This window comes from Patagioenas fasciata, chromosome 5 (assembly GCF_037038585.1).
Source record: "Patagioenas fasciata isolate bPatFas1 chromosome 5, bPatFas1.hap1, whole genome shotgun sequence".
Classification (NCBI taxonomy): domain Eukaryota; kingdom Metazoa; phylum Chordata; class Aves; order Columbiformes; family Columbidae; genus Patagioenas; species Patagioenas fasciata.
Window position 1 is genome coordinate 69081666 of NC_092524.1, and position 27264 is coordinate 69108929.

At 48.6% G+C, this 27264-nt stretch overlaps 3 protein-coding genes across 5 annotated transcripts in view; 2 read left to right on the forward strand and 1 right to left on the reverse strand.

Moving 5' to 3' along the window:
* On the forward strand, positions 1-15685 carry CDKL1 (cyclin dependent kinase like 1). 2 transcript variants are annotated; one of them, XM_071809835.1, is made up of 10 exons: positions 1-101; positions 402-511; positions 4753-4874; positions 7182-7254; positions 9248-9338; positions 10089-10289; positions 12625-12707; positions 13169-13225; positions 13856-14011; positions 14703-15685. In XM_071809835.1, exons 2-10 carry the CDS (start codon positions 503-505, stop codon positions 14802-14804), a joined length of 894 nt encoding a protein of 297 aa, XP_071665936.1. In that variant the 5' UTR covers positions 1-101; positions 402-502; the 3' UTR covers positions 14805-15685. The 2 variants fall into 2 exon arrangements, with proteins under 2 accessions (XP_071665936.1, XP_065694406.1); XM_065838334.2 differs by lacking the exons at positions 1-101; positions 402-511 and adding an exon at positions 1353-1737.
* On the reverse strand, positions 15670-19677 carry DMAC2L (distal membrane arm assembly component 2 like). Its single transcript, XM_065838337.2, has 5 exons — positions 19538-19677; positions 19248-19354; positions 17391-17599; positions 16738-16909; positions 15670-16088 (listed from the first exon to the last, which is right to left on the reverse strand). Exons 2-5 carry the CDS (start codon positions 19346-19348, stop codon positions 15974-15976), a joined length of 597 nt encoding a protein of 198 aa, XP_065694409.1. The 5' UTR covers positions 19349-19354; positions 19538-19677; the 3' UTR covers positions 15670-15973.
* L2HGDH (L-2-hydroxyglutarate dehydrogenase) overlaps positions 19609-27264 on the forward strand; it is a 13936-nt gene continuing 6280 nt past the window's right edge. The window contains exons 1-6 of one of the 2 annotated variants that reach the window (XM_065838333.2): positions 19609-19697; positions 19885-20000; positions 21646-21797; positions 24384-24515; positions 25967-26129; positions 26563-26597. In XM_065838333.2, the coding sequence (XP_065694405.1) occupies positions 19624-19697; positions 19885-20000; positions 21646-21797; positions 24384-24515; positions 25967-26129; positions 26563-26597 (672 nt within the window). In that variant the 5' untranslated portion in view covers positions 19609-19623. The remainder of the gene's footprint in view (positions 19698-19884; positions 20001-21645; positions 21798-24383; positions 24516-25966; positions 26130-26562; positions 26598-27264) is intronic. The other variant, XM_071809834.1, reaches the window with a different exon arrangement.

Genomic DNA, 27264 nt, shown 5'->3' on the forward strand with positions numbered 1-27264 from the left:
ATGGCACAGAAATCAGAACAGCCGCAGCAACCTCTCTCCAGATTGGTGCTTCCCGGCGCTCCGCTCCAGCACAGCCACCTGGAGCCACCACAGAACCATTGGTGAGTTGTCTCACAGGTAACGTGGTGGCTGGTGGACCCTAAAGGAGGAAAATAAGAATCATAAGAAAACAAGAACAGGAGCGTTCGACGCTCACAGCTGGGGCTCAACAGGGTCTGGAGCAGTTTGTACAAGCGTTGGCCATCTACGCACTGTAAGTGGTCCAGCCCTTGGTCCACCTGCGTCCTAGGTCTTCAGGGATGTGCTGAGGGACAGAGAAAAGGGGGCTTGTGGGTGCACCTTTGGACAGCGCGACCACCAGTTGTTGTAGATAAATACACACAAATATTCCTCTTCGGCAGGAGATTGTTCCTGCTGCAGTTGAACCTCAGCATCAGCCTTTACGTGTGATCACCTCCACCGGGCTCTGAGGAAGTGGCAGAAGAGCCGCGGATCGAAACAGATGCACAAGGTAAGAGATGGAAATGCTGGAAAAAGGCTCTGGGAGCTCAGCAGGTGCCAAACACTTGAGGTGTTGGACTGTACAGGGGGGACACGTCCCAGGGCTCCTGTGAACCCTGGGCGCCCCAAAGGGTGCGTGTGGCCCCGGGAAACCCCATGGGGACGCCCTCCCTCCCTGGGGACCCCCTGCTTGTGGGGTCCCACGTGCTGCTCTATGTGCTCCTCAGGGCTCCGCCGAAACACACTTTGCCGCAGCCGGCCCATGGGAGACAATTACTTCATTGCCTTAGTTTCTTGAAAACAGAAAGATCTCGGTATTGTGAGTAAACTTCAGTTTGGTGAAGTAGTTTATATGGCTGGGTTTTGTGCTGATACATAATTTGGATTCCTTGTCTAGCTAATGTGTGGGGAACTAGGTGACAAATTAGTGCCCACTTTGTGGTGATACATAGCTCTAAATTTGATCTGTGGGCAAGTTGCTCATTTCCCCTACCTCTACCCTTTGGGCAGATCCATCCCACTCTCTTCTTCACACAACTCCTTTGCAATTTCCACGTTGTTGTTTGCTCTATATTTTGCCATGCACAGAACTAATTATCTTTGTTCCTGAGTGAAACAGATGAGCTCGTTGTATTCAAATGTTATCTAGATTATGATAATATTGAAAGAGTAAGCCAGACTGGTACCTTTTTTCTGTAATTAAAGCTGTCAATAGTATGAGTTGAGGCTGCCCGGGGGCGTGTGGAGTCTCCTTCTGTGCAGCCATTCAAACCCGCCTGGACACCTTCCTGTGGAACCTCAGCTGGGTGTTCCTGCTCCATGGGGGGATTGCACTGGGTGAGCTTTCCAGGGCCCTTCCAAACTCCCGACGTTCTGGGATTCTGTGATACAATGCAGGCCCGCCCCGGCCCCCGGGAGAGACCGAGACCGACTCCCCCGGGCCCGCCCCGGCCCCCGGGAGCTGCGCGGAGGCGGCGCAGGGCGGAGCGGAGCGGGCTGGGCCGTGGGTGCGGGCGGGTGCGGAGCTCCGAGCCCCGGGACCAGCGCTGTGGGGGCCCCGCCGGCGCTATGGAGCGGTACGAGAAGCTGGGCAAGGTCGGCGAGGGCTCGTACGGCGTCGTGTTCAAGTGCCGCAACAGGGACACCGGCCAGCTGGTGGCCATTAAGAAGTTCCTGGAGTCCGAGGAGGACCCGGTGATCAGGAAGATCGCCCTGCGGGAGATCCGCATGCTCAAGGTGGGCGGCGGGCGGGCACCGCGGGGAACGGGGGGGCTGCGCCGCGAACCCCCGAATCCCCTGCGCGGCGATTGCGGGCTCAGCCCGGCCACTGCAGCCCGGCCATTGCAGCCCGGCACCGCGGCCGGGGGGCCCGGGGAGCCCTGAGGAAGGAATCGAGGCGCCGGGGCGTGAGGGCAGCCCTGAGGAGAGGGGGCGTCTGAGGCGGGAAGAGAGGAGACGGCGTGAGGGAGCGGGGAAGGGGAGCCCAGCGCAGCCACCAAGATGCTGAAGGGAGTGGAGCATCTCCCGTGTGAGGAAAGGCTGAGGGAGCTGGGGCTCTGGAGCTGGAGAAGAGGAGACTGAGGGGGGACTCATTCCTGGGGATCAATATGGAAAGGGGCAGTGTCAGGAGGATGGAGCCAGGCTCTGCTGGGTGACAACCAGTGACAGGACAAGGGGTAATGGGTTTAAACTGGAACAGAAGAGGTTCCACTTAAATGTGAGAAGAAACTTGTTCCTGGTGAGGGTGGCAGAGCCTGGCCCAGGCTGCCCAGGGAGGTTGTGGAGTCTCCTTCTGTGCAGCCATTCAAACCCGCCTGGACACCTTCCTGTGGAACCTCAGCTGGGTGTTCCTGCTCCATGGGGGGATTGCACTGGATGAGCTTTCCAGGGCCCTTCCAACCCCTCACATTCTGGGATTCTGTGAGTGCTGAAGGGGCAGCTGAAGTGCCCAAGTCAGCTTCTCAGGAGAAGTTTGGTGCCAGTGAAAGTCTGAGCCATCTGACCAGGGACAGACACCCTGGGGCAGGGATGATCCTCCACAGCCATCACGCGTTGAATAGGATTTGTGCCAGTGGAAACCGAGACCCTGCAAAGGGCAAGTGGAGGAGCATGAACAAAGTCCCCACTGAGCCCATCAGACAGGGACCAATCCAGCCACTGTCCCCATGGAGCCAGAGACGTCCTGGCCGATCAGGCACTGCTGAGACTCCCCAGAGATGGGACCGTTGGGCTGGTGTAAAACACATCAGTAGAACGAGCTCCTAGTGATGAGGAGAAACCCGGGAGAAAGGGTGAGAGGACGGGGTAAGGTTTTCTGTCACACACCCCATTTCTGGAGCCGGTTGTACCTATCGCTTCATGCTTTGCATGAACCGTTGGGAGTTTGTCCCGTCTCTTTTGGAACTGGTGTGTTCGTTTGGTCTCCATAGCATCCTGAGGCAGCGAGTGCCACAGCTTTAGGAACGCGTTGTGTGAAAAAGTGTTTCCTTTTGTTTGTTATAAACTTGTGCTGGATGACGGGATACGGAACCCCAGCTGGGTGCTCATGGCTTTATACACCTCCATCATCTCCCCATCTTCAGCTTTTCCATGCAGAAGAGCCTTGGTTTTACACACTGAACTGATGAAAGAACCACGTTAGCAGCGTGTTGGCTTAATACAAATTTTAAAATAATAACTTCAAATGGACTTGTTTTTACAAGGATCGTGCTGTTCAGACTGGGTACAATGCATTCGTGTAGACTTAGGATTTTAGAGCCAACAAAACCCCACAGAAATCCACAGAGGAAGATGTTCCATTGTGTTTAATACTTCATTCCCCAAATTCGTAGTCCCTTGGTCTGTGATTTCTGTGTGACGTTGTTCGCAGGTACTTGTGTTGCTGTCACTGATACTCAGTGTTCCTTCCGTGGAATTACCTTATTTGCTTGCTGGGAAACAAGGCGCTTTCGGATTTGCGATTAAGTGCAAAATTGCAGCAGGTTGTGGTATTGCTGCTGTTTCCTTTCCTCAAATCTCCTTTGTGCGATCAGCCTCTATTTTATTGAGCATTTATATGTAAATAAGTGGTGTAACTGTTACTGTCAAAGGAATACATAGGCCTGATTCTCTACCTGCTGCGAAAAGAGGCAAAATAAGCCTGGATGCCGCTCTAAAAGAGCCATAATCTAGGAAACATGAATACTTATTTTTCAGTTAGATTTTCGGGAGAGGCAGCCTAAATTTTTCTCCTATCTGAAGCAAACAGCTGACATGTAGCTGTATCATTTTAGCAGATGATGCAGGAAAAGCATTAAGATTTAAGTGATATTAAAGACCTTAAGATGAAAATAATCACTGCATAAGTCAGTTGTGATGCAGATGGTAAATGCACCATCCCTAAGGGTCCGAAGCCGGCGCCAGCGCAGGTCCCTGCGGCAGGAGCTGTCAGGACAATGTTGATTTTAACAAGTGCAGACCTGCTTGACCATCTTTTCAGCTTTTCCTCTGTAAATAGTAACAGCTTGTTTGTTTGTTTGTTGAGGTATTTCCTGGCTTAGGCAACAACTGAGTGTTTGCCAAGGATGCAGTGAGATGGTGTTTCGTCAGTGAGAAATGTAGGGCCTGATGAATTATTCTGCACGGCCAATAACCTTGTAGACAAAGGGCTTTTGATGGGAGGTGGGTGGCAGAGTGGGGCTTTGTGCCATCTCGAAACGCTCCATGTGATCCCCATTCCATAGGAAAGGCTGGAAATAGGTGAAAACAGAGCGAATCTGTGTGTAAACCCTCCCATGGCTGCTGTTTCCAGAAGGGTGTTGTTTGCCCGGCCTTTGCGTGGCGCCTGACACAGGTTTTAGCTCTCACATTGCAAAGAAGATGAGAGAAAAAACATCAATGCCAAGCTCCGGGCTCTTACCGTGTGTGATTTCCCAGGGAGAGCTGCTTCTCGTGGTGGTGCCGTCAAGGGCTGGGTGGTTCCGATGAAAGGTGGAATAGCCGTGGGCACCGTGACGGATCCTTTATCTATGAGCATCTTTTCTAAGAGGCACTCGCTGAAGCCAAACTGACTTGTTGCCCACGGGCGGTTCCCGAAATAACAACACCACAGGCTGGGCTGTAGCTGAGCAGCTTCTTCACGTTGTGTTGTGCTTGTGTAAAAGGTTTTGGCTTAAAGAATTGAGACCCTTGTGGGCAAAAACACTGTGTCCCCCCCACCTTTACCCCACTGCCTGTGCAATAACTGACCAGTCCATCCGCCGTGTGTTGCAGCAACTGAAACACCCCAACCTGGTGAACCTGCTGGATGTGTTCAGGAGGAAGCGGCGGCTGCACCTGGTTTTCGAATACTGCGACCACACGGTTCTCCATGAGCTGGACAAGCACCCCCGGGGGTGAGTGGCCTGTGTCTCGCTGGGAGCTTTGGGCAAAGCAGTTGGGGGGTGTCCGTGTCGTTGCTGCTCTGCAGGGTTTCCAGAGGAATTTCATTAATTACAGGAGAGATTTCTCAGCCCAGCGCACAGGACATGCCGTGTTACTGGGGTTTAGCGACGACATCCTCAAGAATTGTGTGCAAGCCTGCGTGTGTTCCCGCACGGTGCCGCTCACCGGGGAGACCAGGGCGCCCAGCCTGAGTGTTTGGGTGAACTTCGGCTGGTTTGAGTGGCCTGGGAGCATCTCGTGTCTCACTGATTGGATATTAGGAAAAAATTCTTCCCCAAAGGGCTGTGGGGCATTGGAACAGGCTGCCCAGGGCAGTGCTGGAGTCACCAGCCCTGGAGGGGTTTAAAAGGCGTTTAGATGAGGTTCTCAGGACATGGGGCAGTGCCAGGAGTGGGTTATGGTTGGACTCGATCGTCCTGAGAGTCTTTTCCAACCTAAATGATTCTGTGAAAAATTTCCCTCTTGTGTCCAACTGGAACCTCCCCAGGAGTAACTTGTACCCATTACCCCTCATCTTTTCCATGTGACTCTTTGCAAAAAGGGAATCTCCATCATCTTTGTAACCACCCTTTAAATACTGGAACATGGTGGTGAGGTCTCCCCTAAGCCTTCTGAGCGCTGAACAAGCCCAGCTCTCTCAGCCTTTCCTCCTATAGCAGCTTCCCAGTCCCCACATCATCTTTGTGGCCCTTCTCTCGACCCTCTCCGCATCCTTTTTTTGTACAGCAGTGTCCAAAACTGAACACAGTACCCCAGGCGTGGCCTGGAACGCTGCATCTGGGCCCGGTGCAGAGGGGACACTCACCCAGGGTTCTCCGGATGAGGTAGAGCTGGTCCACGTCAGACTTGCCAGGCCACAGGGGAACCCCGGACAGCAGCTCCGCAAACACGCACAGGGTCGTGTCCAGGCGGGTTCGAACACCTTCAGAGAAGGAGACTCCACAACCAAACCAAAACCATCACCATTCTGTGATTCTGTGAAACCAGAGGGTCAAATACCTGCTCTTTAAACAGGCACAAAGTGAGAGCTGCACGGGCAGAAAGAACATTCTCCAGGACAGGACTTGTTCCTTTGCCACATTCCAAATGACACTCCCACTAAACACATTGTCCCTAATTCTTCGCAGTGACTCGGTGCTGTGGAAATGCTAAGCAGAAGTTCATAAATCATTTTCCAGGCCTGGAGGTAAATGAATCGCCTGCAGGAGACCAATGGGCGTTGAGTAAACAAGCGCCTGTTATTCTGTTTCTCGCTGTTGTGGAGCTCTGGAAGGAGAATTGAGCACTGACAGCCGGTGGCTTTGTGCCTGGTGAGCCGCTGTCACCCCAGTTTGAACCCAGTCACCTGGAATCCGAAGAGAGGACAGATAACCCTCTTTGAAGAAAACACCTCACATTTGGATTCTGTTCATCGGAACAACCCCAGTGTGAACAAACGCATGACACCTGGTTGCGTACTTTTGATCTTTGTGAAGGCAGATGGGCAAGGCTTTTGCGGTCAGGATTAAGGCGGGTGGGCACACGCTTCTTTGCACCGTGTTTCCAGCTCATTTGGCCAACTTCATCCCCTTGGGCTGGCAGTGCAGCACTCTCCTAGGATGTTTCTGTGAGGAAACTCTAGCATTACAACCACAGTGTCAAAATGCACAAAACCTTCGGTGCTGACGGCAGAAGGTGCCTTAAAGAAAAGGACCAGCTTCCTGCATATTGTTCATATTGGTTTGCTTTAGGTTTTGTTGTTATTTTTTTTTTCTTTGTGATGAATCGGCAGCTTTTCAGTATTAAACACATGAAAAAAGTTGTATTTGAGCTTGAAAGTGTCAAGACTGTCACCTCAGCCTTTCCTGGGGTTGTTGAAGACCATTGCAAACAGCCAAGGAAGTTAAATAATTGTTGCACAGTAACTGAAAGAGAGGAGGTTGGATCTTTAATGGGGGGTTTCTCTCTCTGAAGCATTTGCCAGCCATTGGAGGGAAGGAGAGGAGATGCAAACCACAGTAGTAGAGCTTTATACTCTTGTAGGAACATCCGTCCCTATTCCTCTCTGGACAATCGATGACATGAGTCAGAGTTGTTATGTATTTCTTGTAATCTATTTATAACGAGAAAATGCACCTCGTGTTTTTCTCTTTGGTCCCCAACGGTTTTGCTGAGGGGTCCCTGTGCAATGTTAGCACTCAAAGGCCTCCTCTTCCTTTTTTCTGTGGTAGCAAAGTTGTTTTTAATGACCAAAATATAAATGTGCTTTTTTAAAACAGGGTGCCGGAGCATCTGGTGAAGAGCATAACGTGGCAGACCCTCCAGGCTGTGAGCTTCTGCCATAAACACAATGTAAGTCCCCTGAACAGCGCTAACGATCACTGTAGTGCGGCTTCGGAGGAGAAGGAGTTTTTCCTGGTTATGGAGCTTTCATGGGATGAAGTCAGACAGAGTTTCCCGTTTCAACAGGAAACATCTATCTGAAATATTAGTGTATACCCACAACAGCTGCGTTTACTGTCACACAGGTCACTTGGGTTTGCTGTCAAGGAGCAATTCGCTCTGATCACCTTAGACAAGCCCTTCCAGGCTGAACAGGAATATACCCTGGTACGTTCCCTCTGCCATCGTTACAACTGACGTTTAGAAAAGTGGCTTAACGTCTGATGGACTGAGACCTGAGCAAACCGCTTCTGATTGCCCAGAAAGTCCTGCTGGTGAGAGTCAGAGGCACTGAACCGTGTTACCTGTTAAAAGGTTTCAAAAATGAGATACAGTAAACCGGTTTTACAGCCCCTCCTCTGCTCCCTGGAGGGAAACATGCATGGCAAATATTCTGTAGAAATAGCAGCAGGGAAGGAAAGGAGCCTTTTGGAGAAATTCTTTAGGCAAACTTAGCTGTAATTGTCTTTGGTTTTGTTAATCTGCCAATATTTGAAATTGAAGAGGCCACTCTGGAATGGCTGTTTTGTCTTTGCTGGGAGAATGATGTCCAGCCGAGCCACAGGAACTTGGGCATAGCTCTGTCCTGCTTCCAGGGTTTGTTGGTTTTCCTCTTTTTTTTCTGTTCCCCTGCTCAGTCTGAAAGATTTAATGAGTTTTAAAGCAGAGGGAACAATGAGATGGTGCAGTCTGACCTGCTGTAGATCACAGGTAATGAGGTTTTATGCGGCTGCCCTTTTTGGAGCTCCATGATGCTGGTTTAACAAGCAGCATTTCAGTCCTCAGGAGGAGACAAGAGAATGATTTAGCACCGGCTTAGCTAGGAAAAGTCTGTGATGTCTGCGCTGAGGTGATGGTAGGGGAGGAACAACCTGAGCCAGACCCTGGTGATTTCAGTAGAGCACACTTGTCACACATACACAGAAGAAATGAAACTCTCTGCTGGTTTGACCAGCAGAAACTCTTTCCCAGCCCCAAACTTGACTGTTGGGAACCTGCAGCAGGCAAGGTGACTTCTCAAGAACTGCAGAATCGCTGCGGTTGGAAGGGACCTCTGGAGATCGTCTGGTCCAGCACTCCCACTCAAGCTGGGTCAGCTAGAGCAGGCTGCTCAGAAACTCCCCTAGTCCAGGTTTGGATATATCCAAGGACAGAGGTCCCATAAACCCCCTGGGCAACCTGTTTGGGTGTTTGGCCACCCTCACAGTAAAAAAAAATATTGCTCATGTTTAAATGGAATTTCCTGTGTGTTCTTTTGTGCCCATTGCCTCTTGTCCTTTCACTGGACAAGTGAGGAAAGCCCGGCTTGGTCGTCTTTTCTCCCTCCCATCAGGTGTTCCTGTCTTTACTCCTTCCCATACACATTGATGAGATCCCCCTGAGCCTTCTCCAGGTTGAGTGATGGTCCCAGCTCAATCATCCTCCTTACCCCAACCCTGTAATCATTTTCATGGCATGTCACTGGAGTTGCTCCATTATGTCCAGGTCTTTCTTCTGCTGGGGATCCCAAAGCTGGGCACGGAACCCTGGCTGCGTCTCCGCTGTGCTGAGCCACAGGAGCACCAGGCGTGCTCTGATATCTGCAGGAATAGATGACGTCCCACATCTAAACCATGGCCCTTATCTCATCTGTGAGCTTTTCCAGCAAACCCCTTTGCTCGTCCACTAGATTATCAGTAATATATAACAATACTAGAGTATCAGTTCATGGACTTGCTCCAAGAACTGATCCCAGGCGGCCCTACGCACAAAATCACCTCCCATTAGGACCTCCCCACATATTCACAGAGCTCAGCCTGGGTTAGGAGGGTGTTACACATACCTGCATCGAGTGACTTGCATTAAGTGCCAGGTTAAATACTTGCTGCTTACCTTGTTGTTTTCTCTTTTTTTCTGTGTCCAGTGCATCCACCGAGATGTAAAGCCAGAAAACATCCTGATAACCAAGCACTCAGTCATCAAACTTTGTGACTTCGGATTTGCTCGCATACTGAGTGAGTGCTGGCTTGCTACTTACACAGATTGTTAAAATACAAAAGCTCACATGAAGTGTAGGATCAGGCTTCCAAACACCAGTAAAGACTCACTTGTCTTTGATGCACATGAAAATCATCCTGTACAAAGGCTGGTGTGTTTCCACAGAGAATCTCTGCCAAAGGCTGGGTAGAGATCCCCAAACCAGCTGAAAGGGAGCGAGCCCAGACACTGCGGTGCCAAGCGCCTCTGGAAACAAACTCCTGAGCTCCGTGCTGCTGCTGCTGAACTGGTACTGGTAGATGGCACTGGTAGATGGCACTGGGCCTCAGGCATCTCCGAGCTGCCCAGCAGTTCCTTACTCAATGCTGGAGCCGCAGCTGGAGCTCCCTGGCAGGAGAGTCCCCTCTGGCAGAAGGCGCTGCCTCTATGATCAACGGCTTCACATTTTCCATTGTCAAAAAGCCTGTAATTTGGGGTTTTTTTAGCTCTTGTTCAGACAAATCACGTGGGCTCCGAGAACTGACCACTGGCTGGTGCAGGGCCCTGCTGTGGAGCTCTGCATATTTTCAATTTGAGAAAAATATGGTCTTGATTTTTGCCAAGTGTTTTCAAAGTTGGGTTCTGCTAGTGGGCAGTGACTCATCCTGTTCCTGTAGCTATTGCTGCCCAGGAGGTGCCCTGATATGTGGAACAGCTGGCAGTGGCTCCTCTGCATCGTTCTGATCCCACGTTCCTGTTTGTTTCTCTCCTTCCTGACCCCGAACTAGCTGGGCCAAGTGATTATTACACAGACTACGTGGCTACCAGATGGTACCGCTCTCCGGAGCTGCTGGTGGGAGACACGCAGTACGGTCCCCCCGTGGACGTGTGGGCCATCGGCTGCGTGTTTGCGGAGCTGCTGTCCGGGGTTCCCCTGTGGCCTGGCAAGTCTGATGTGGACCAGCTCTACCTCATCCGGAGAACCCTGGGTGAGTGTCCCCTCTGCACCGGGCCCAGATGCGGCGTTTCCAGGTCACGCCTGGGGTACTGTGTTCAGTTTTGGTCCCGGCTGTACAAAAAAAAGATGTGGAGAGGGTTGAGAGAAGGGCCACAAAGATGATGTGGGTACTGGGAAGCTGCTATAGGAGGAAAGGCTGAGAGAGCTGGGCTTGTTCAGCATTCAGAAGGCTTAGGGAGACCTCACCACCATGTTCCAGTATTTAAAGGGTGGCTACAAAGATGATGGAGATTCCCTTTTTACAAAGAGTCACATGGAAAAGATGAGGGGTAATGGGTACAAGTTACTCCTGGGGAGGTTCCAGTTGGACACAAGAGGGAAATTTTTCACAGAATCATTTAGGTTGGAAAAGACTCTCAGGATGATCGAGTCCAACCATAACCCACTCCTGGCACTGCCCCATGTCCCTGAGAACCTCATGTCCGTCTGTCCAGCCCTCCAGGGATGGTGACTCCAGCACTGCCCTGGGCAGCCTGTTCCAATGCCCCACAGCCCTTTGGGGAAGAAATTGTTCCCAAGATCCAACCTTGACCTCCGCTGGTGCAACTTGAGGCTGTTTCCTCTCCTCCTCTCATTATGAGAACAATCAGCCATTGGAACAATCTCCCCAGGGAAGTGCTGGATTCTTTTAAGATGCAGCTGGGCAGACTGTGCTTTGCCAAGAACGTTGGACCAGCTGATCCTTGAGGTCCCTTCCAAGCTGGAATTCTGTGATTCTTCCCGATGCCTGTGGCAGGGCTAGAACTTGCACAGGAGGAGTTTCCTCTGTGGTGGGAATTGGGATTAGCCAGGAGGCGAATGCACCCAGTGGATCTCAGTCTCTCCCTTTAGCAGGTCCTGGCTGTATCTGAGGTGTTACTGTCCCTGAAAGGCAGCTGTGTTTTCCTGTCATGACTTACACATGCACATCTTGTTCAGTCTTTTCAGCTGGGGTGGCCTCTGGGAAGCCAACCTGGATTTGGAACAGAGATGAAATAAAAGAGCCATTATCCATGTAACACTTAATGCAGCCTCATTGATTCCATTTGATGCTGGTGTGTATCATCTGATTCCTTGAGTGGAAAGGAACAAACTCCCACTTTTAATTGACATTTGTTGCCATGAACTGAGAATTGTAATTTTTACTCAGCAGTTTATGAAACTATAAAGGTGACTAATGGCTTTAAAGAGATAAGTTCATTAGCTTGAAATATAGTTAAGCATTGATTGCTTCATTCTCCAGAACAGGGTTAGGTAAGCTATAATTTATTTTTAATGATGGGGTTCCAGCCAGAAGAAATTCCCTTTTGATCCAGGTGATGAACTGAGCAGCAGAATTTACAGAGCAAAGCTCCTTGGTCGCAGCTGTATAATTGTGGTGATTTGGCTGCTGTGCGAGCTCATTATGGGTTTGATTTTAACATTTTGCTTGCTCTGAGGTGCTCTAAGCTTCAAAAAAGGGCCATGAAGCTGCATTGGGGAAAAACTACCACATGTTGCTTTTGGTGCTGCATTTCAGCTCTTTTCTGTACAACATCCTACAGAAAAGAATCTCCCCTAGTCTGAGTTAAATCACGATGAAGCTGGAACGCTTGTGTTATTCCAGCAGTCGGAGAAGACGCAGCTGTTTATGCAGACACGCTGCCTCTCGGGAATCCTTTTCCTTTGAAAACGCAGAACCACGGCGTGAGCGTGGCGAGGAGCTCAGTGCTCGCCGCCCTCCATCAGTGCTCGCCAGCAAAGCTGCCCACGCTCTGAGCGCGGCCAAAGCAAACAGCGGCCCCTGCCAGTTGCTCCGGGTGATCGGAGCTGCTGATCTGATCTTCACGAGGGCTTTGGGCAGGATCCCTGGCCGCAGCTGGGTGCTGTGCATGGCTGGAGTCGGGTTCAGCTCCCGGTAGGTGTTTGCACAGCACCCTCTAGCTCTGGCACAGAGCAGACGTGTTCCTGCAGCTTAGTGCCTCATCCACCTCCTTCCCTGGGTTCTCCTGAGGGATCTTTTTGCTTGTGCAAATCCAAATTCGCAGTTACCCAGGTGTTTAGCATGGGGAGATAAATAGAAATATGTATTTTTCAAAGCCTCCAGCTATAGTGGCCACAATTCATAGAAGCTGCTCTGCTGCACAGCAGAGAAGCTCAGAGCCCGGAGGATGCGCTGATGTCCTAGATGGACGTTAGTTTTCACAGAAGCACATTTTGCTGTCTCACTTGATGGTACTCCATCTCTTTAGATGTTCTCAGCCTTGTTAGAGGATAAGCTTGTTCAGTGCAGGCACTGTAGAACCAGTAAATTAATTTGACTTTGTTTTTTTCATTCTGCGTCCAAGGGGATCTTATTCCCAGACACCAGCAAGTGTTCAGCACCAACCAGTTCTTCAGCGGGGTGAGGATTCCAGACCCAGAGAGCATGGTAAGAGCTCCTTCTGGATGCACTCAGCAGCGATCTGTCTGCGTGCTGAGGAGATGCGGGGCTTGGGCAGAGAAATGTTCCTGCTTTTTCCTACCCAGCACACACGTGCTGTCTGCTCTGGAAGCACGGCTGGAAAAGCCTCGCTCCCTCAGCTCGACCAGTCCTTTGCTGTGCAGCATTTTTTCTCTATCCAAAAGCTTTGCCCTCTGCCAGTGTACACTGGAATATTATCTGGAGGTGGCTGAACCCCTCTCGTGACATTTCAACTGATACCCTGGCTAAAAGCAGGCAAACAATTGCTTCATCTCTGCCCCTCCCAGCCTCAGGAATGCCAGGCAGGTCCCTGAGTGACAGATGCATTTGGTGATGTACAGCTCACGCTGTGGAAAGCTGGGTCTCTGTATTTGCTGAATGACAAGCTTGCTAATAGGAGTACGCTCACTTTTGTTTTTTCCTTCCAGGAGCCGTTAGAAATGAAATTCCCCAATATTTCATACTCTGCTTTAGCTCTCATGAAGGTAAGAAAAAGGCAGCTGGTGGAGGGGCTGTGCGCCGAGGCTGAGCAAACGCAGTCTGGTTTGTTTATCCAGCTGGTAAATGGTTTGGTTGGCTACTGAATTCTCAGAGTTTGATTGAAAATTAGAGCTGGAGGGGATTTAGAGAGGCCTTTTCATCCACTCCTCTCTAATCCACTCATGGAGGTGGAAAACATGTTATTCCCTCATTAAGATGCAGTGAATGGAGACTGAGGATGGAGACAATAAAAAGAAGGTGCAGCTGTGGACAATATTCTCTATGCTAAACGCTGGAACAGCCCAGCCAGTGCCGTAGCAGACTCCCCTGTTTAAGAAAGTTCTATTCCAAATGAGAGTTCTGGGATTAACTGGGTTTTGAGACTTGATGGTTTGCTGCACTGCACACTTGTAACTGTCCCTCTAGCTGCGATTTCTTCCGTTGCCATGTTGTTCAATATCAGCTGCTTGGCAAGTTTCATGCTGACTCTGAAAAGCCAGACTCTTAGAATCCACTAAAAAATAAGATTAACGCTTGTATCTGTGGAAATGTTCGTTGGCTGTGGCGAGCAGCTGGAATCGTGCAGACTTGTTTAGTGACCGTTTTGTATGATCTTTTACTTCATCTTTTCTAAGGGCTGCCTTCGGATGGACCCCGCGGAGAGGCAGACGTGTGAGCAGCTGCTGCAGCATCCCTATTTTGACAGCATTAGGGAGGCGGCGAATCTGGGGAAAGAACACGAAAAGGCAGCTCGGAAACCAGGCAGGCTGACTCGGAAGCACGTGCCAGGGGTAACATTTTGTAGTAGTATTCATATTTAATGCTGTGTGCCTAAGGAGGGTGCTGGTTTTGTTTGGATCCCAGCGGGGGGACCTGTGCTGGCAGCTGACATGAGACAGAGCTCCTGCATTGGACCCATCTTCATTTTAGCCCCAGGAGAAAATGAACCTCCTGGCCAAAGGGTAACTGGGTACAAACTGAATTCTGCGTCGCAGCTCCCCTGAGTCGCTGGGGGTGAAAGACGGGGTTTATCTGGGAATGCGTCTCCTGACAAAGAGCAGCAGGACAGCTGGACAAACTGGACGGGCTCGTGCGTCTGGTTTGATCTGCAGCTCTCTGGGATCTGTTTGGTGCTTTCGAATCCCAGATTACGGAGATTCCCCATGACGGCTGAGCTGGTAACGCACAGGGAAGCTGGAGCTGTAGGGTGCAGAACCGCTGCAGCACAAATTCCTGGATCAAACTGATTCCCCTCTCCCATTTCTCTGACGCAGGATAGAACAGGAATATTTTTCTTGCCCTGGATGACTGGAAGAAACACCTTTAATGAGGTGTTCTGGTTGCGGAACTCCAGATCCATAACTCTTTGTGTGAAAAGTCCAGGGTTACAGTAGGAATAGTTATATATCTTATATTCCATTTGACAGTGAAATGTGTGCTTGCTCCTCATTTCACACCGTGTACCTTCTCCTTTCGTTACAGCACCTGCCTCAGTTAACCAGCAGTAGCATCCTGCCAGCTTTGGACAACAAGAAGTACTGCTCCAAAACAAGGAAATCAAACTACCATTTCCCAAACATCTAACCGGATGGCAGACGAAAGACTATTTATTGTTCAAAGTTCAAGTCATTTCAAACTTTACAAAAGGAGGATACATGGTGGAAAACTTAAGTGAATACCTGTTATGATATATACAAAAACGGGCTGTAAAGCGACGTGCTCTGGGTCACTAATGGGAGGGAAGCGACGCACAGGTTGTATACTGGTTTGGGATTGTGTACTAGTTTGGGAATGTATACTGGTTTAGGATTGTGTACTGGTTCAGGGTCACTGTGACCCTGTGTTTACAGTGTGAATTTAAGAACTCTGGTTTGCCAAAGGCCTGTATTGCAGACTTGGCAGACAAACTGCAACCTTGCCAAATAAATCTGAGTCCCACTGTGGCAAAACAGTGACACTGCTTTAGACTGGGACTAAGTCACTGATTCCACGAGGAGCGGTGAACAGATAGTAGCTATAAACCTGCTCCAGGTAGTTATAAACCGCTGAAATAGCACTACTTTAAAGCTACGTGTGTCTTCTGTCTTGCATTTGTATATCACAAAGCATTAAAGGTACTCATGGTGACTTTGCAGCAGGAACCATTAGCAGGAGGAGAACATTCTAATCATAAAACCTGTTGTTTCTTTAGTCTTTTCAGAGTTTCTCCCACCTGTTTCTTCCTTGCATCATGAGGTTGGGTTTATTTGCTGTTTCTGTCAATAGTGAAGTCACTTGCCTGTAGTGTTACAGAAGTTGTTTTTTTCAAAAATAATTCATTAATATAATTGATAACACTGGCCAGACGCAGGCAGGAATTCTACCTAAGTACATGTATTGGAATGATTCTGGGCTTTTGTGTCATCTCAGGATGTAATATTGTGTTGATTTTCAATAAAAGAAACGTAGCTTGTTTTTCCAATTTATTGGATGTGTTTTACTGCACAAGTTTTACTGCTGGGCAAGGAACATCTTCTTTCTACCTGAAAGCTACAGCAAAACTGTTTTCTTTTCCCACTACTGTTCTGTGGCAATTTCTGTGGGACAGATCCATATCCTCACAGTGTGCCTGTCTACCTTTTATTTCAAATTGTAATTTGGGTGATCTGGGTTTATTTCCATAGCTGGAAATACAGCAGTGCCTACAACTTAATTTATGCAACATACGATAAATACTAAGAACTCAAATACATTTCAGTTACGTGTAGTTGTGCTTATTCCAAGTCCAGCTCCAGCTGCAGGTTTGGCAGCGCCTGCTGAAGGATCTGCACAGTAGTTTCTTTTTGTCTTATTCCAGGAAGGTCACTCAGATACAAATATTCAAGGTTCCTGTAAATATTTAAAAAGAAAAGTCAGCAGCTACTATTTAATTGTTGAAACAGCAATTAGACAAAGGATTATTCTACCATAGTTGTTTTAAGGAATTTAAAAGGTTACTGGTTCTAATGGAAGTTTATTTTCTGAAGTGGGTACTTGAAGTTTTTAGCTCACCATAAATTCAGTCAAAAAGAGATCCTAGACCCCCCACATGAAGCTTCCTTCATATTAAACAGTATTTCATCATTTCAAGAGCAATTTAGTAAAAGCTATTTTAATGTAAATAATAATGAGAGTGATATAGATGGTCCTGAATAATAACAACATTCTGTAGGATGAAATCCAAGTCCCCAGATCACCCTTTTGTCGATGTTCGTGACTCTGTGTAACACTGAATGGCTTTGAGCGCCAGAAAACGCAGCTCTGCCCTAAAACCTTCCAGGCCACAGCGAGCACGAGATAACTGAGCGATGGGAAGTGGCGTAAGGTGCAGAAGGACAATACATGCAACAGGACACCATCAAAACCTGCCCTGGAAAGGAACTGCAAGAGGGGCTCAGGAGCAGAAACCAAGGTGATCAAAAACTACAGTCAACACAACCCCAAAATCCCATGGGGAAAAAACAGGTAGGGAGTGAGAAGAGCTCAGCAGCTCACGTACGCCAGCTTGTGCAGTGCAATGACGCCTTTATCTGTGACATTCCCGCAGGAAATGATCTTCAGCTGGAGGAGACTCTTCTGGAGATTCTTGGTCTCGCTGAGCCGCTGCAGACACTCGTCCTGTATGTAAATGCACTTCTGCAGCGTGATCTCTGTAACGTGTTCAAGACCATCTGCAAAGACAAAAACGAGGATTTGCTTCAGAACGCCAGGAACAAGCCATGCTGGATGTTAAATTCTCACTCGCCAATTTAGTAACTGCCTCCAAAACCACAGACCACTGTGCTCCTCTATACAGTGGGGCCGTAACGCACAATGAATCTTCAAAGTCCCTTTATGGGACTTCAAATATATGAAAACCCCAGGGTTTGTATCCTTTTGGTAAGATTCTGGGAGCTTTGACATAGGCAAGTAACAAAAAAACTCTACAAGTTTGGGCGATAAACAACGGCTCGGAATTAGAAATGTATTAATGAAGGAAATTCAAGGTCTCCTGCAAATAAAAGAAAACAAATGGTCTGTTCCCCATTTTGGTTTTTATTATTTAAAGGAGACCTGAAACAAGAAAACTATATAGTTATTCAGATTTTGAAGCAACTGAAAGAACTAAGACCGCTATGTATCATCTTCGCACAGCTGTGTCTGCTACGTTACCCAAATAGTCGAACCCTCTGTACATGATGCAGGAGTCGGTGGCGTTAATGGCTTCGATCTTGTACTTCCCCAGGGGCCCGGTGGGGAGCCCATTGTAGTCCTGCTGCCACTTCTGGTAGCCCTGGTAGCGCACGAGGGCTCCGCAGCGCAGCAGCCACTCCGAGGCCGCCCGGTCGGGGCCCACGGCTTGGATCCGGTCGTAGTCCACCCTGCCGAGACACAAAGAGCATCCACACGCTTTCTAGAATGCGACTGATCTATTGGCTTTGCAATAATACCATCGCACAACAGTCGTTTGGGTATGTGCACGATGTCTGAAAAAAAATACGATTTACTGGCAGTGGTTTATGTGTAATTATTTGGATTGTGCTGATTCTCCATCAGTCAGGCATAAGGTTTTCTTTAAACTGCAGTTACTTTTGGTTAAAAAAAAGAAAGAATACAAATGCAACTTGACCTGGCACATGTTAACCTTTCTAATTGACTGTTTCCTCCATGTCTGGACTCGATGATCCTTGTGAGTCGCTTCCAACTCAGGACATGCTGTGATTCTGTAAGAAGAGATAAAAACGCCTTTCTCTACCCAGAGTCAGGCTTTACGACAATTGCAAATCTGTCCCCCAAACATATTTTGCTTATATAAAAACTGAACGTTGCTTGTGATGTGGATGTCATTCCTGAAACCTGATTGTCAAAAATCACAGTATTTCAAAATGACACATTTCAGCAATCGGTTAAAATCCCTGGATCCGTTCAGTTGAAGGATTTCTCAGTCTGGTGAGCAGCACTGAAGGTACAAGCAGAGACCTGGCAGAGCTATTCCAGCCACCAGCTACACATTGCAACCCTTTCACAGAGCAGACACAAGGCAAAACTATTATAACAGCTACTGCCTAAAGTTATGGGAAGGGAAAGGTTCACAAAGAAAGGCTTTATCTTTCTAAAAGTGAATGTGAAACCCTCATGTGGCTGAATCAAGTTGTGAATGATGGGATGGTGAGGTGCTTTTCTGAGTTAGTAAAGGCAAATGGTTGTGCTAGCGGCTTAACCGCAGCTGGGAGCCAAAGGAAGACCAGAGAACCACAGAATCACAGAATGTCCTGGTTTGGAAGGGACACACAAGGATCATCGAGTCCAACTCTCTAGAAGGGCACAGCTTGTAACTGGGAACCGGTCAGGAACAACCCCCGCTGAGCACCCGCATGCAATCTGGGAAGAATAAAAGCACTGATCATAGTGAAGATGCTAAATTACTGTACACTGTGATTAAGTTACACAAGACGTACCCATCATGAACCAACTGACATGCTAAATGCTTCCTGACCACCTGCAAAACCAGGGGATGTTTTTCAAGTTTTAGATCCTTCTCCATGGCAAGAGGGAGACAGAAGATTGAGTGATACATTGTTAACAAGCAGCGTGCTTAGTTTATATTTATCTAATAATTAATAGATGCATTGTAAGTAAGAAACTAAATTATAATGAACATCAGCGATTATTTCTTAGTACAAATGTATGTCAAAATTTTCAAAAAATGTAATGCATATGTGATAATTATGTGAATATAAGCAACGCCAGAGCACCCAGCCTTTGGAGCACAGATGGAGGATGATCCCCTGCGCTGATAAAATAAAGAATGGGCTTAACAGCATAATTGACTCTGCTGATAAGTTTACTTCTTCGTTTCAATACCATACGTTCTGTCCACTCCTGGGACTCCATTCTCTCTTCACAGACCCCGCGGTGGATCCCTGGGACCCGCTAATTGCTCTGTGCACCCCATTAATGGCCCTGTGCACCCCATTAATGGCCTGATTATCCCGCTAATGGCCTCTGCACCCCGTTAATGGCCCTTACTTGTTGAACACGGCGTTCAGCCATCCCCAGAAGGCTCTGCAAACGCCGGGCACCAGCGGGCTCCGCCTGCACGCCGACGGTACGAGTTTTCCCCAAAGCATCACGTTCTTGAGGAAAAGGAGAGAGCGGGAACCGGGGTGTGGTTGGGAGCGGCCCGAGCCCGGGCTCCCCTCAGGGCCTCACCGGGGCTGTCAGCCCAGCAGCTGAGGGGAGGCCCCGCCGCCGCCCCAGGGCTCGCCCCGCCCGGGATCCCTCCCCCCGGGCTGCCCCCAAGGGCCAAGCCGGCCAACCCGGCGGAGTTCGGCCCGGCCTGACCTTCCCCTCACGGAGCGACCGCGGAGGAGGAGCCGGGCCCGCCGGTCTCACCGCCCCCAAGATGGCGGCGGCACTGGTGCGGCGGGCGGGCGGCGGGGCCGGGGCGCTGTGGCGGGGCCAGCGCCGCCAGCGCAGGTGAGGGAGCGGGGAGGGGGCCCTGCCCCAGCCCAAACCAGAACCCCAGCCCCGCCGCCTCCTCCCGGGCGTAGGGCGCTCCCCGCGCCCCCTCAGCGCGGCCCTCACGGCGGCCATGGGGCGCCGGGCCCGCCGCCCTCCCGTCAGGGTCGCGGCGGGAGCTGACGGGCCGTGTGTGTCTCCGCAGCACGTTCGATGTGGCGGTGGTGGGAGCGGGGATCGTGGGGCTGGCGGCGGCGCGGGAGCTCGTCCGGCGGCACCCTGCGCTGGCCTTCGCCGTGCTGGAGAAGGAGCGGGAGCTGGGTACGTGCTGGGGCTCCTCAGCCGCGGTGCGGGGTTAGCAGGTGTGGGGCTGGTGGGAATCTTTCCTGAGGCATGCGGCAAAATCTCAGTGTTGTGTGAGCACACGTGTAAAGGGGAGCTCGGATTTTGGGTGGGTGACCAGACTGTTCAGTGGTGCCCAACGCCAGGGTGAGGGGCACCGGGCACAGACTGAAACACAGGAGGCTCCATCTGAACATGAGCAGAAACTTCTTTGCTGGGAGGTGCCAGAGCCTGGCCCAGGCTGCCCAGAGCGGGTGTGGAGTCTCCTTCTCTGAGCCATTCAAACCCGCCTGGACCCACCTGTGTGATCTGCTCTGGGACCCTGCGTGAGCAGGGGGGTTGCACTGGGGGATCTCCAGAGGTCCCTTCAACCACAACCACCCTGTGATTCTGTGACCAGCCATGGGAGAGCGTCTGCCCCTGTTCCCAAAGGGGTGATGGATTGATGGATTCCCCTGGGAAGAGCAGCTTCCACTGCTGGCCCTGCCCTGACAGGAGGTTTCTTCCTCCCTTTGTCCAGGACACGTCCTGCGGTGGAGAGGCAGAGCTGCCATCAGCCTGCGCTTCGCTGCTGGGACTTCAAATTAGGCCTTTACAGTTAAGAGAGACCGAATATTACAGCTCTGTTTGAAAGCGACGGGTCTAACCAACCCGGGGCTCCTGCAGCAGCTGGGGTTTGGGGAGAAGGACAAGCAGGGTGAACAACTCCAGTGAGGAGCAGTGCAGGTTCAGGTCCTGTTTATTCCTGCAGAGAGGATGAACTGAGAAACGGTGCCAGGACAGCTTTTTGGAGGGGCAGGAGAGGAGAGAACAGCAAACAGTGATGGTTGGTGCACACAGAGGGTCGCTGGGGAGCAGAACTGCTTAAAAATGTCTGGGAGCTGCTGGTCAAAAAACACCTATGAGCCCAAGCTCTAACTGGCTCCATCAGCCAGCCTATACATTGCTCTTCATATCATACACATATGTTATGGAAGTGGTTTTTTATCCCCAAGATGGGACATACATGAACTTCTTAACAGTTGTGTGAGCACAAAGCAAGAATGACATTTGGGATAATAACTTAAGGGGGAGAATATGCCCAAATTCCTTCAATAGAAATGTTTGCTGTTTTCCACCTCCATTTTACTTGGTTACAAAGAGGCAACAGCAATCTAATCCAGTTCACAAATGCTTGTAAAGCCGACCAGGCCTGCCAACACATCCTAAGAAACTGAAGGTTACACAGACATTAAGTGAGGCCCTTAAGGATGCTTTTCAGTTTAAAATCAGATTCCTTAAAGTTAATTTTAACATGTAGAAAATTTTGTTTGATTGGCCTGTAGTTGTTGCTCTTGGAGGAAAAACTCGTGATGTTGTTGTTGTTTTCTTTTCCTTTCTGTTGATGAGATGCATTGCAAGCTGCGATGGTTTATTATTAACTAGCTCTTGCTTTATCAGTGGTTTTTAGCCTTTTGAGACGGAGGGATTGCGTTTGCTCTGCAGTTCCCTCATTTGAGCATCTCTTGTAACACCGACTTAGGGCAGGACCTCAAATTGCTCGCTCCTCTGGCAGCTGAAGTGATGAAGGTACGAGCCAATCATGGAACGTGTATTTTAATGACATGTATTTATTTCTATTTAGCTCATCACCAGACTGGACATAACAGCGGCGTGATTCACAGCGGAATTTACTACACGCCTGGGTCTCTGAAGGCCAAGCTGTGTGTGCAGGGTGCAGCCCTCTGCTACGAGTACTGCGACAAGAAGGGAATACCCTATAAACAATGTGGCAAGGTACAGGAACTGCTGCCTGTTCTTTACCTTTGGAAACGAAGACTGCATAATGTCTGTTACAATGTATAGCACAGGCCTGGTAGGGGTCTTTCGCCCAGGAGATGAATTTCTGCAACACTTTTCCTGCAGGACGAATGTGCCTTTTTGTTTTATTATTTTCCAGCAACTCTAATCAGTTCCTTTTCTGGACCTAAATAGTAATTCTCCGTATCCGGGGGCTGAGCTGCAATATCCCAGGAGCAACACTTGTGTAGGGCCATGAGCTCCACAGAGGCTCTGGGTGTATGCGTGCTGTGCTTCTTGACATATCAGGCTTTGAAAAGACATGGTGACTTCAAAACAGCTCCAGATGTGACCCAGCTCCGTGGATTTGTGCTGTCTTGCCTCCAGCTAACACAGCCCGAAATGCTGGGACAGAAGAGCGCCTGTACTGGTTCAGCTTGGGGTCTGCCCAGCCCTGTGTCCTGTTTCTGGAAATGTCTGTAAACAGAGACTCGGGGAGGAATGAGAACAGGACAAGCAAATTATTAATTCTCCCAGCTCAGGTGGTTTTCTGAGGCTGATCCGTTTTGTCTGTAGCGACTCTCAGTGGATTTCCCTTCCAAGGTTTTTCCATTAAAAGCTTTTGTGCCAGAGCATGCTTTGAGCAGTTGCAGATATCAACAACCCACAGTGTGAAGAGTTCCATTGTTTTGAAACTGTCTCCTGCAAGCTTCATCTGATGGCCCCTAGCCCTTGTGTTCAAAGAGGTGGTGAACAGTTCATCTGTGCTGACGCTTTCCAAGTTGCAGATGATTTTATATTCCCTTCTCCCACAAAGTCGTCCTTTCCAGCTTAGTCTGCTCAGCCATTCTTCTTAGAGCAGCTTTGTCTTGACTCTCCCCACCGTCTTTGTTCTCTGAACCATTTCTAGTTTAATGCATCTTTGGTACAAGGTGAGGACCACGGCTGTGCACAGCATTTGAGGTGCGGTCAGACTCTGGATTTTTGCTGCGAAATGGCAGAATTCTCTGTATTATCCTGCATCCTTTTCTAGTTGTTCCTAACTGTCTGTTTAGGGTTTTTCAGCTGTCACTGCGTGTTGAGCTGATGTTTCCATTGGGGTGTCTGTCCTAACCCCAACAAGATGTTAGTCCTGAGTGATAACGTTAAACAAGGATTCAATCATGTTATACGCGAGGCTAACCCTGATTTTAATATGATCATCATCTCACATTTATCTGCATTGAATTTCATCGGCCATTTTGTTAGTTGCTTGTTCGCCTCAGAATGTCCCTCTGCAGTTCTTCACAGCCAACTCGTCTGAACCACCTTGAGTCGCTTTTAACCATCACCCGACTGTCTCACCTCCCTCCCAGGTTGCTCAGAAACATCTTGGGCATTGTGAGCCTTTCTCTGAGCTGAGAGCTGGGCACAGATCGCCCCCAATCCGGAGTGCAGAGCAGAGGTTCCTGCATGCGGCAGTGTTGACGGGTCCTGCACCACAGAATCAAAGAATCATTTTGGTTGGAAAAGACCCTTAAGATCATCAAGTGGCACTAACCCCATGTCCCTGAGAACCTCATGTCTGTCTGTCCAACCCTCCAGGGATGGTGACTCCAGCACTGCCCTGGGCAGCCTGTTCCAATGCCCCACAGCTCTTTGGGGAAGAAATTGTTCACGATATCCAATCTGAACCTCCCCTGGTGCATCTTGAGGCCGTTTCCTCTCATCCTGGTGCCGTTTGTCCTGGCCTGGCTGTGTTCCTGCCGATCACAAGATGGCACTGTGGATTTGTGCCACTGGACACCTCCAGTTCCAAGCCTGTTCTCAACTCAAAGCACCCAGAGAGCAGCAGACTTGCTCTTTAGGCGTCAGTTTGAGCTTGGGCAGGGCTGGCGCTGACCCAGCAGCGTTGTTGGTCCTTTGCTGACACTGAATTTGTGCGTGTCGCCTCCCTCAGCAGAGTTCATCCCAGGGAAGGTGATGTTGAGGCTTTACGGCTTGTTTTACATGAAGCAGCTCCAGGTGTGGAGAACTTGGTGCTTTCTCAAGGCAAAGCTGCTGGTTTTGGGAGACCTGGGCCGGGTCTGGCAGTAGAATGGTCTGTGCAAACCTAGCACAGGTAATTCACAGCCTGGATAAACCTTGTGTGATAATCGTGAGCTGACTACACGGTGAAATGAAGCTGCTGCAGTTCAGTTTAGACACCACGTCAGAACACACCCCTGCTGTAACAGTATTGAGGCCATTTGAGATTTGTACATCCTGAGTTAAACTCAGTTTTATTTTTGGAAGCATCCCAGTGGCTCTTTTAAAATTGTATTCTCCTCTTTCACATTCAGATTTATAGTCTCCTGGTACTTCTAGCAAATATTATATTATCCACCAATAATAACTTAAGTTACAGTTTCACATCTCTTTTTCACTCTTCTTCATATATTATATACATGTATGTAAGTATTTATAGAATCTTGTGCAACTAATGGCACAAATCACATTTGTCTCCCCTGGATTCGCTCATTCACTTGTTAGCTTGGGCTTGGTGCCGAACCCGAGCTGGCCGTGTGTTTTGCTGACCGGTGCGCCTTGTTATCTTTCCCGAAGCTGATTGTAGCTGTCAAACAAGATGAAATCCCGAGGCTCAAAGCTCTGTACGAGAGAGGGCTGCAGAACAACGTCCGAGGGCTCAAACTCATCGGGCCAAAAGAAATACAAGCCAAAGAACCCTTCTGCAGGGTAAGGGGTTTGCTTATTTTTATTTGGCGTATAAGGCCTCAGTTTCCCAGGTGGCGTTATTTTTAAATTTAACATAAATATGTTTCAAGCATTTTTTTTTCCCTTCTCTTTGCAGGTGCTTACTTCTCTGTTTTTGTGGTTGATAGGCAGATTTTCCTTTGCCTACGTTAGAACTGCTCTATCTGAGTTTATGCTGAGATGGTTCTGCTCCTTTCCCCTAAAATTAATTAACTTACAATAAAGCTTGGTAGTGCAAAAAGGAAAATCCCTTCGCATCTGTAAGTGCAGATTCGGATTAAGCCAGTTTCAATCCAGGTGCTTCTACACACGTGGCTGTAGCGCTTCTCAGCCTGTTTATTTTCACAGCAGGAGAAATGTGTGTAGTTTCTGGAATACAGCTTTGTTGTTGTTTAGTGTATCTTTGAGAGGAAAACCTGGCTATAAATGATCCCACGCTGTTTCATCTGTAGCTGCGTTGCTTTCGAGTTGCTCACTGCTTTCGAGTGGTGGTAGCTGCAGACAAAAATTTCCTGGAGCAGAATAGGTTTTATCTTTCTTTTTTGTCATATACATTTTGTATCTGCTCCTTAAAGTGCTCACGCTCCAGCTGAGCATTTATTGCTGCAAATGAGTAGATTCAGATGCGTCTCACTTCGTTTGCTCTGGTTTGCTGGGCTGAGTCCTTTCCTCCTAAGCAAAGGGAACTTGAGTGGTGTTATGTTATAAAATATTGCACTGCATCAAGTGGGGAGGAAGGTTTAGTGTAAGATACAGTTTTACCAACCGTTCTGGTTGTTGTGGGCATGTAAGTGGCTTCTGGTATTGTCATGTCTGAGCAGCTTAGAGTCTTTTGGTGTCGCTACACTTGCAGCATCTCCCTGAGATAAAAGCAGTCCTGCTATCCTTATTTTACAGCCGGAACTAGAAAAGTGTTGTGGTGCCATCTAACGTGATAAAAACTGTGAGAAACTGAGCCTTTTTGATATAAAGAGAGTCAAACACCTCTGAGAAACATTAACAATTCTAGCGACACGCTGGACTTGGGCCTTGCGTTCTGCCAGGACAAGGATGGGCTGTTGTCCAGCTCGGAGGGGACTTTCCTCTCTGGTTGCAATGCCCCAAGTGTTGAGATGAAATCATTGATCTTTTATTGCATCTGTGCATCAGGTGGAACTCCCAAGTGACCACTTGCAGGTGGAATTGCGTAGTGTATGGTGAAAAATCAGCACGTATTAGCTGAAGTTGAGGTAACCTGTTTTATCGTTAAGTTCTCTGTCAGCAAGACTTGTTTATGCTGTAGTTATGTGATCACTTAATCCACTTTAAGTAGTTTTCTCCATACTAGTTGTCAGCAAACAGCAGCAATGCACATTATTCCATGTGAAATATTCTCTGTATTGAGGAGCAACACCCAGCCCTCACTTTTCTTCTGTATCTCAATACTGTTCCAGGGGCTGATGGCCCTTGATTCCCCGTACACCGGCATTGTGAATTACAAACAAGTGGCCCAGTCCTACGCCGAGGACTTCCAGGAAGCAGGTGGGACCATCCTGACTGATTTTGAAGTGACAGGCATGGAGATGGCTAAAGAAAGCCCTTCAGAAAGTGAAGATGGTAAGGCAGGTTTTATTACCCTCTATTTACTCCAGTTCTGCTGAAGAGTTTGTTCAAAACATGGTTCTGAAGCTTTTTCTTCCCCCCTGCAGGCAGATCATCCTTCAACTGAAGTGTTTAAAGCTGATGAAAGCAAATGATAGTAAAATTGAGGAAGAAGGTTGTTCTCTCCGACTAAAATCGGATTTAGCTGGATATTGCATGTTTAATCTTATGATAGTGCTTTATCTTAAAAGGCAGGTTGGATCTGAGCTAGTACACATATGGAAGAATAAAAACCACCTATTAATTCATAAATACAGTTGTGTCCAACAGCATCGGTTATGTCCACAGCTTGAATATATTCTGTGTCCGGATCCTTGATTGTGACGAGGTGCTTGTTCTGTTAGTTTTCTGGTGTATTAATTCATTCTCTTGTCTAATTCTGTTCCAGGACTGAACTACCCAGTCATTGTTAGGAACTCAAAGGTAAGAAGTAAACTGATGATTTATTGCTTCGGAGGAAGCTGTTTCTCCTTTTCTTAAGAATGTTTATTGAGTCCTGGTGGCTTAATCAGCTCTCTCAAAAATTGAAGCACCTGCTGTGCAGTAACATGATCACTGCCATCTAGGGCTGCTTTTGTAAAACAACTGCAATCAGTTCTTAACTGTGAGCATGTTCAGATTTTACTGTGCGCTGGGACTAATAATGAGAGCACAACTTTCTGCTGCTGAACTTACGTTTAACTGTACATGTCCCTTATCTTCTTTATGTGCACGTTCTTACACTGCTTGTTTCCAAGGCCTCCTTTTATGACTTATTCATTTGGTGAGAAACACCTATTTTCATGTTTGCCTTTGGCACCTATACAAATGATAAGGAGGCATTTAGAATCATTTGATTACCAGAAAGCCACAAGCTAATTTAGTAAAGCATATACTGATGTCGTTCCTGCAAGGCAGTGAATGCTGCGCGGGAAATGGAGTCGTCACCTTTGAGAATACCTGGATGCTTCTTTGGGGCAAAAAAAAGAAGGATACACTTAAGAAACCAACCTCACTCCCCATCAGTAATTTTTTAAGTTGGTGCTGCTGCTTTCTTGTTCTATTTCTGCTCTTCCATTAAAAAGTAACTTCCTAAAGCTCGTTGGATTCT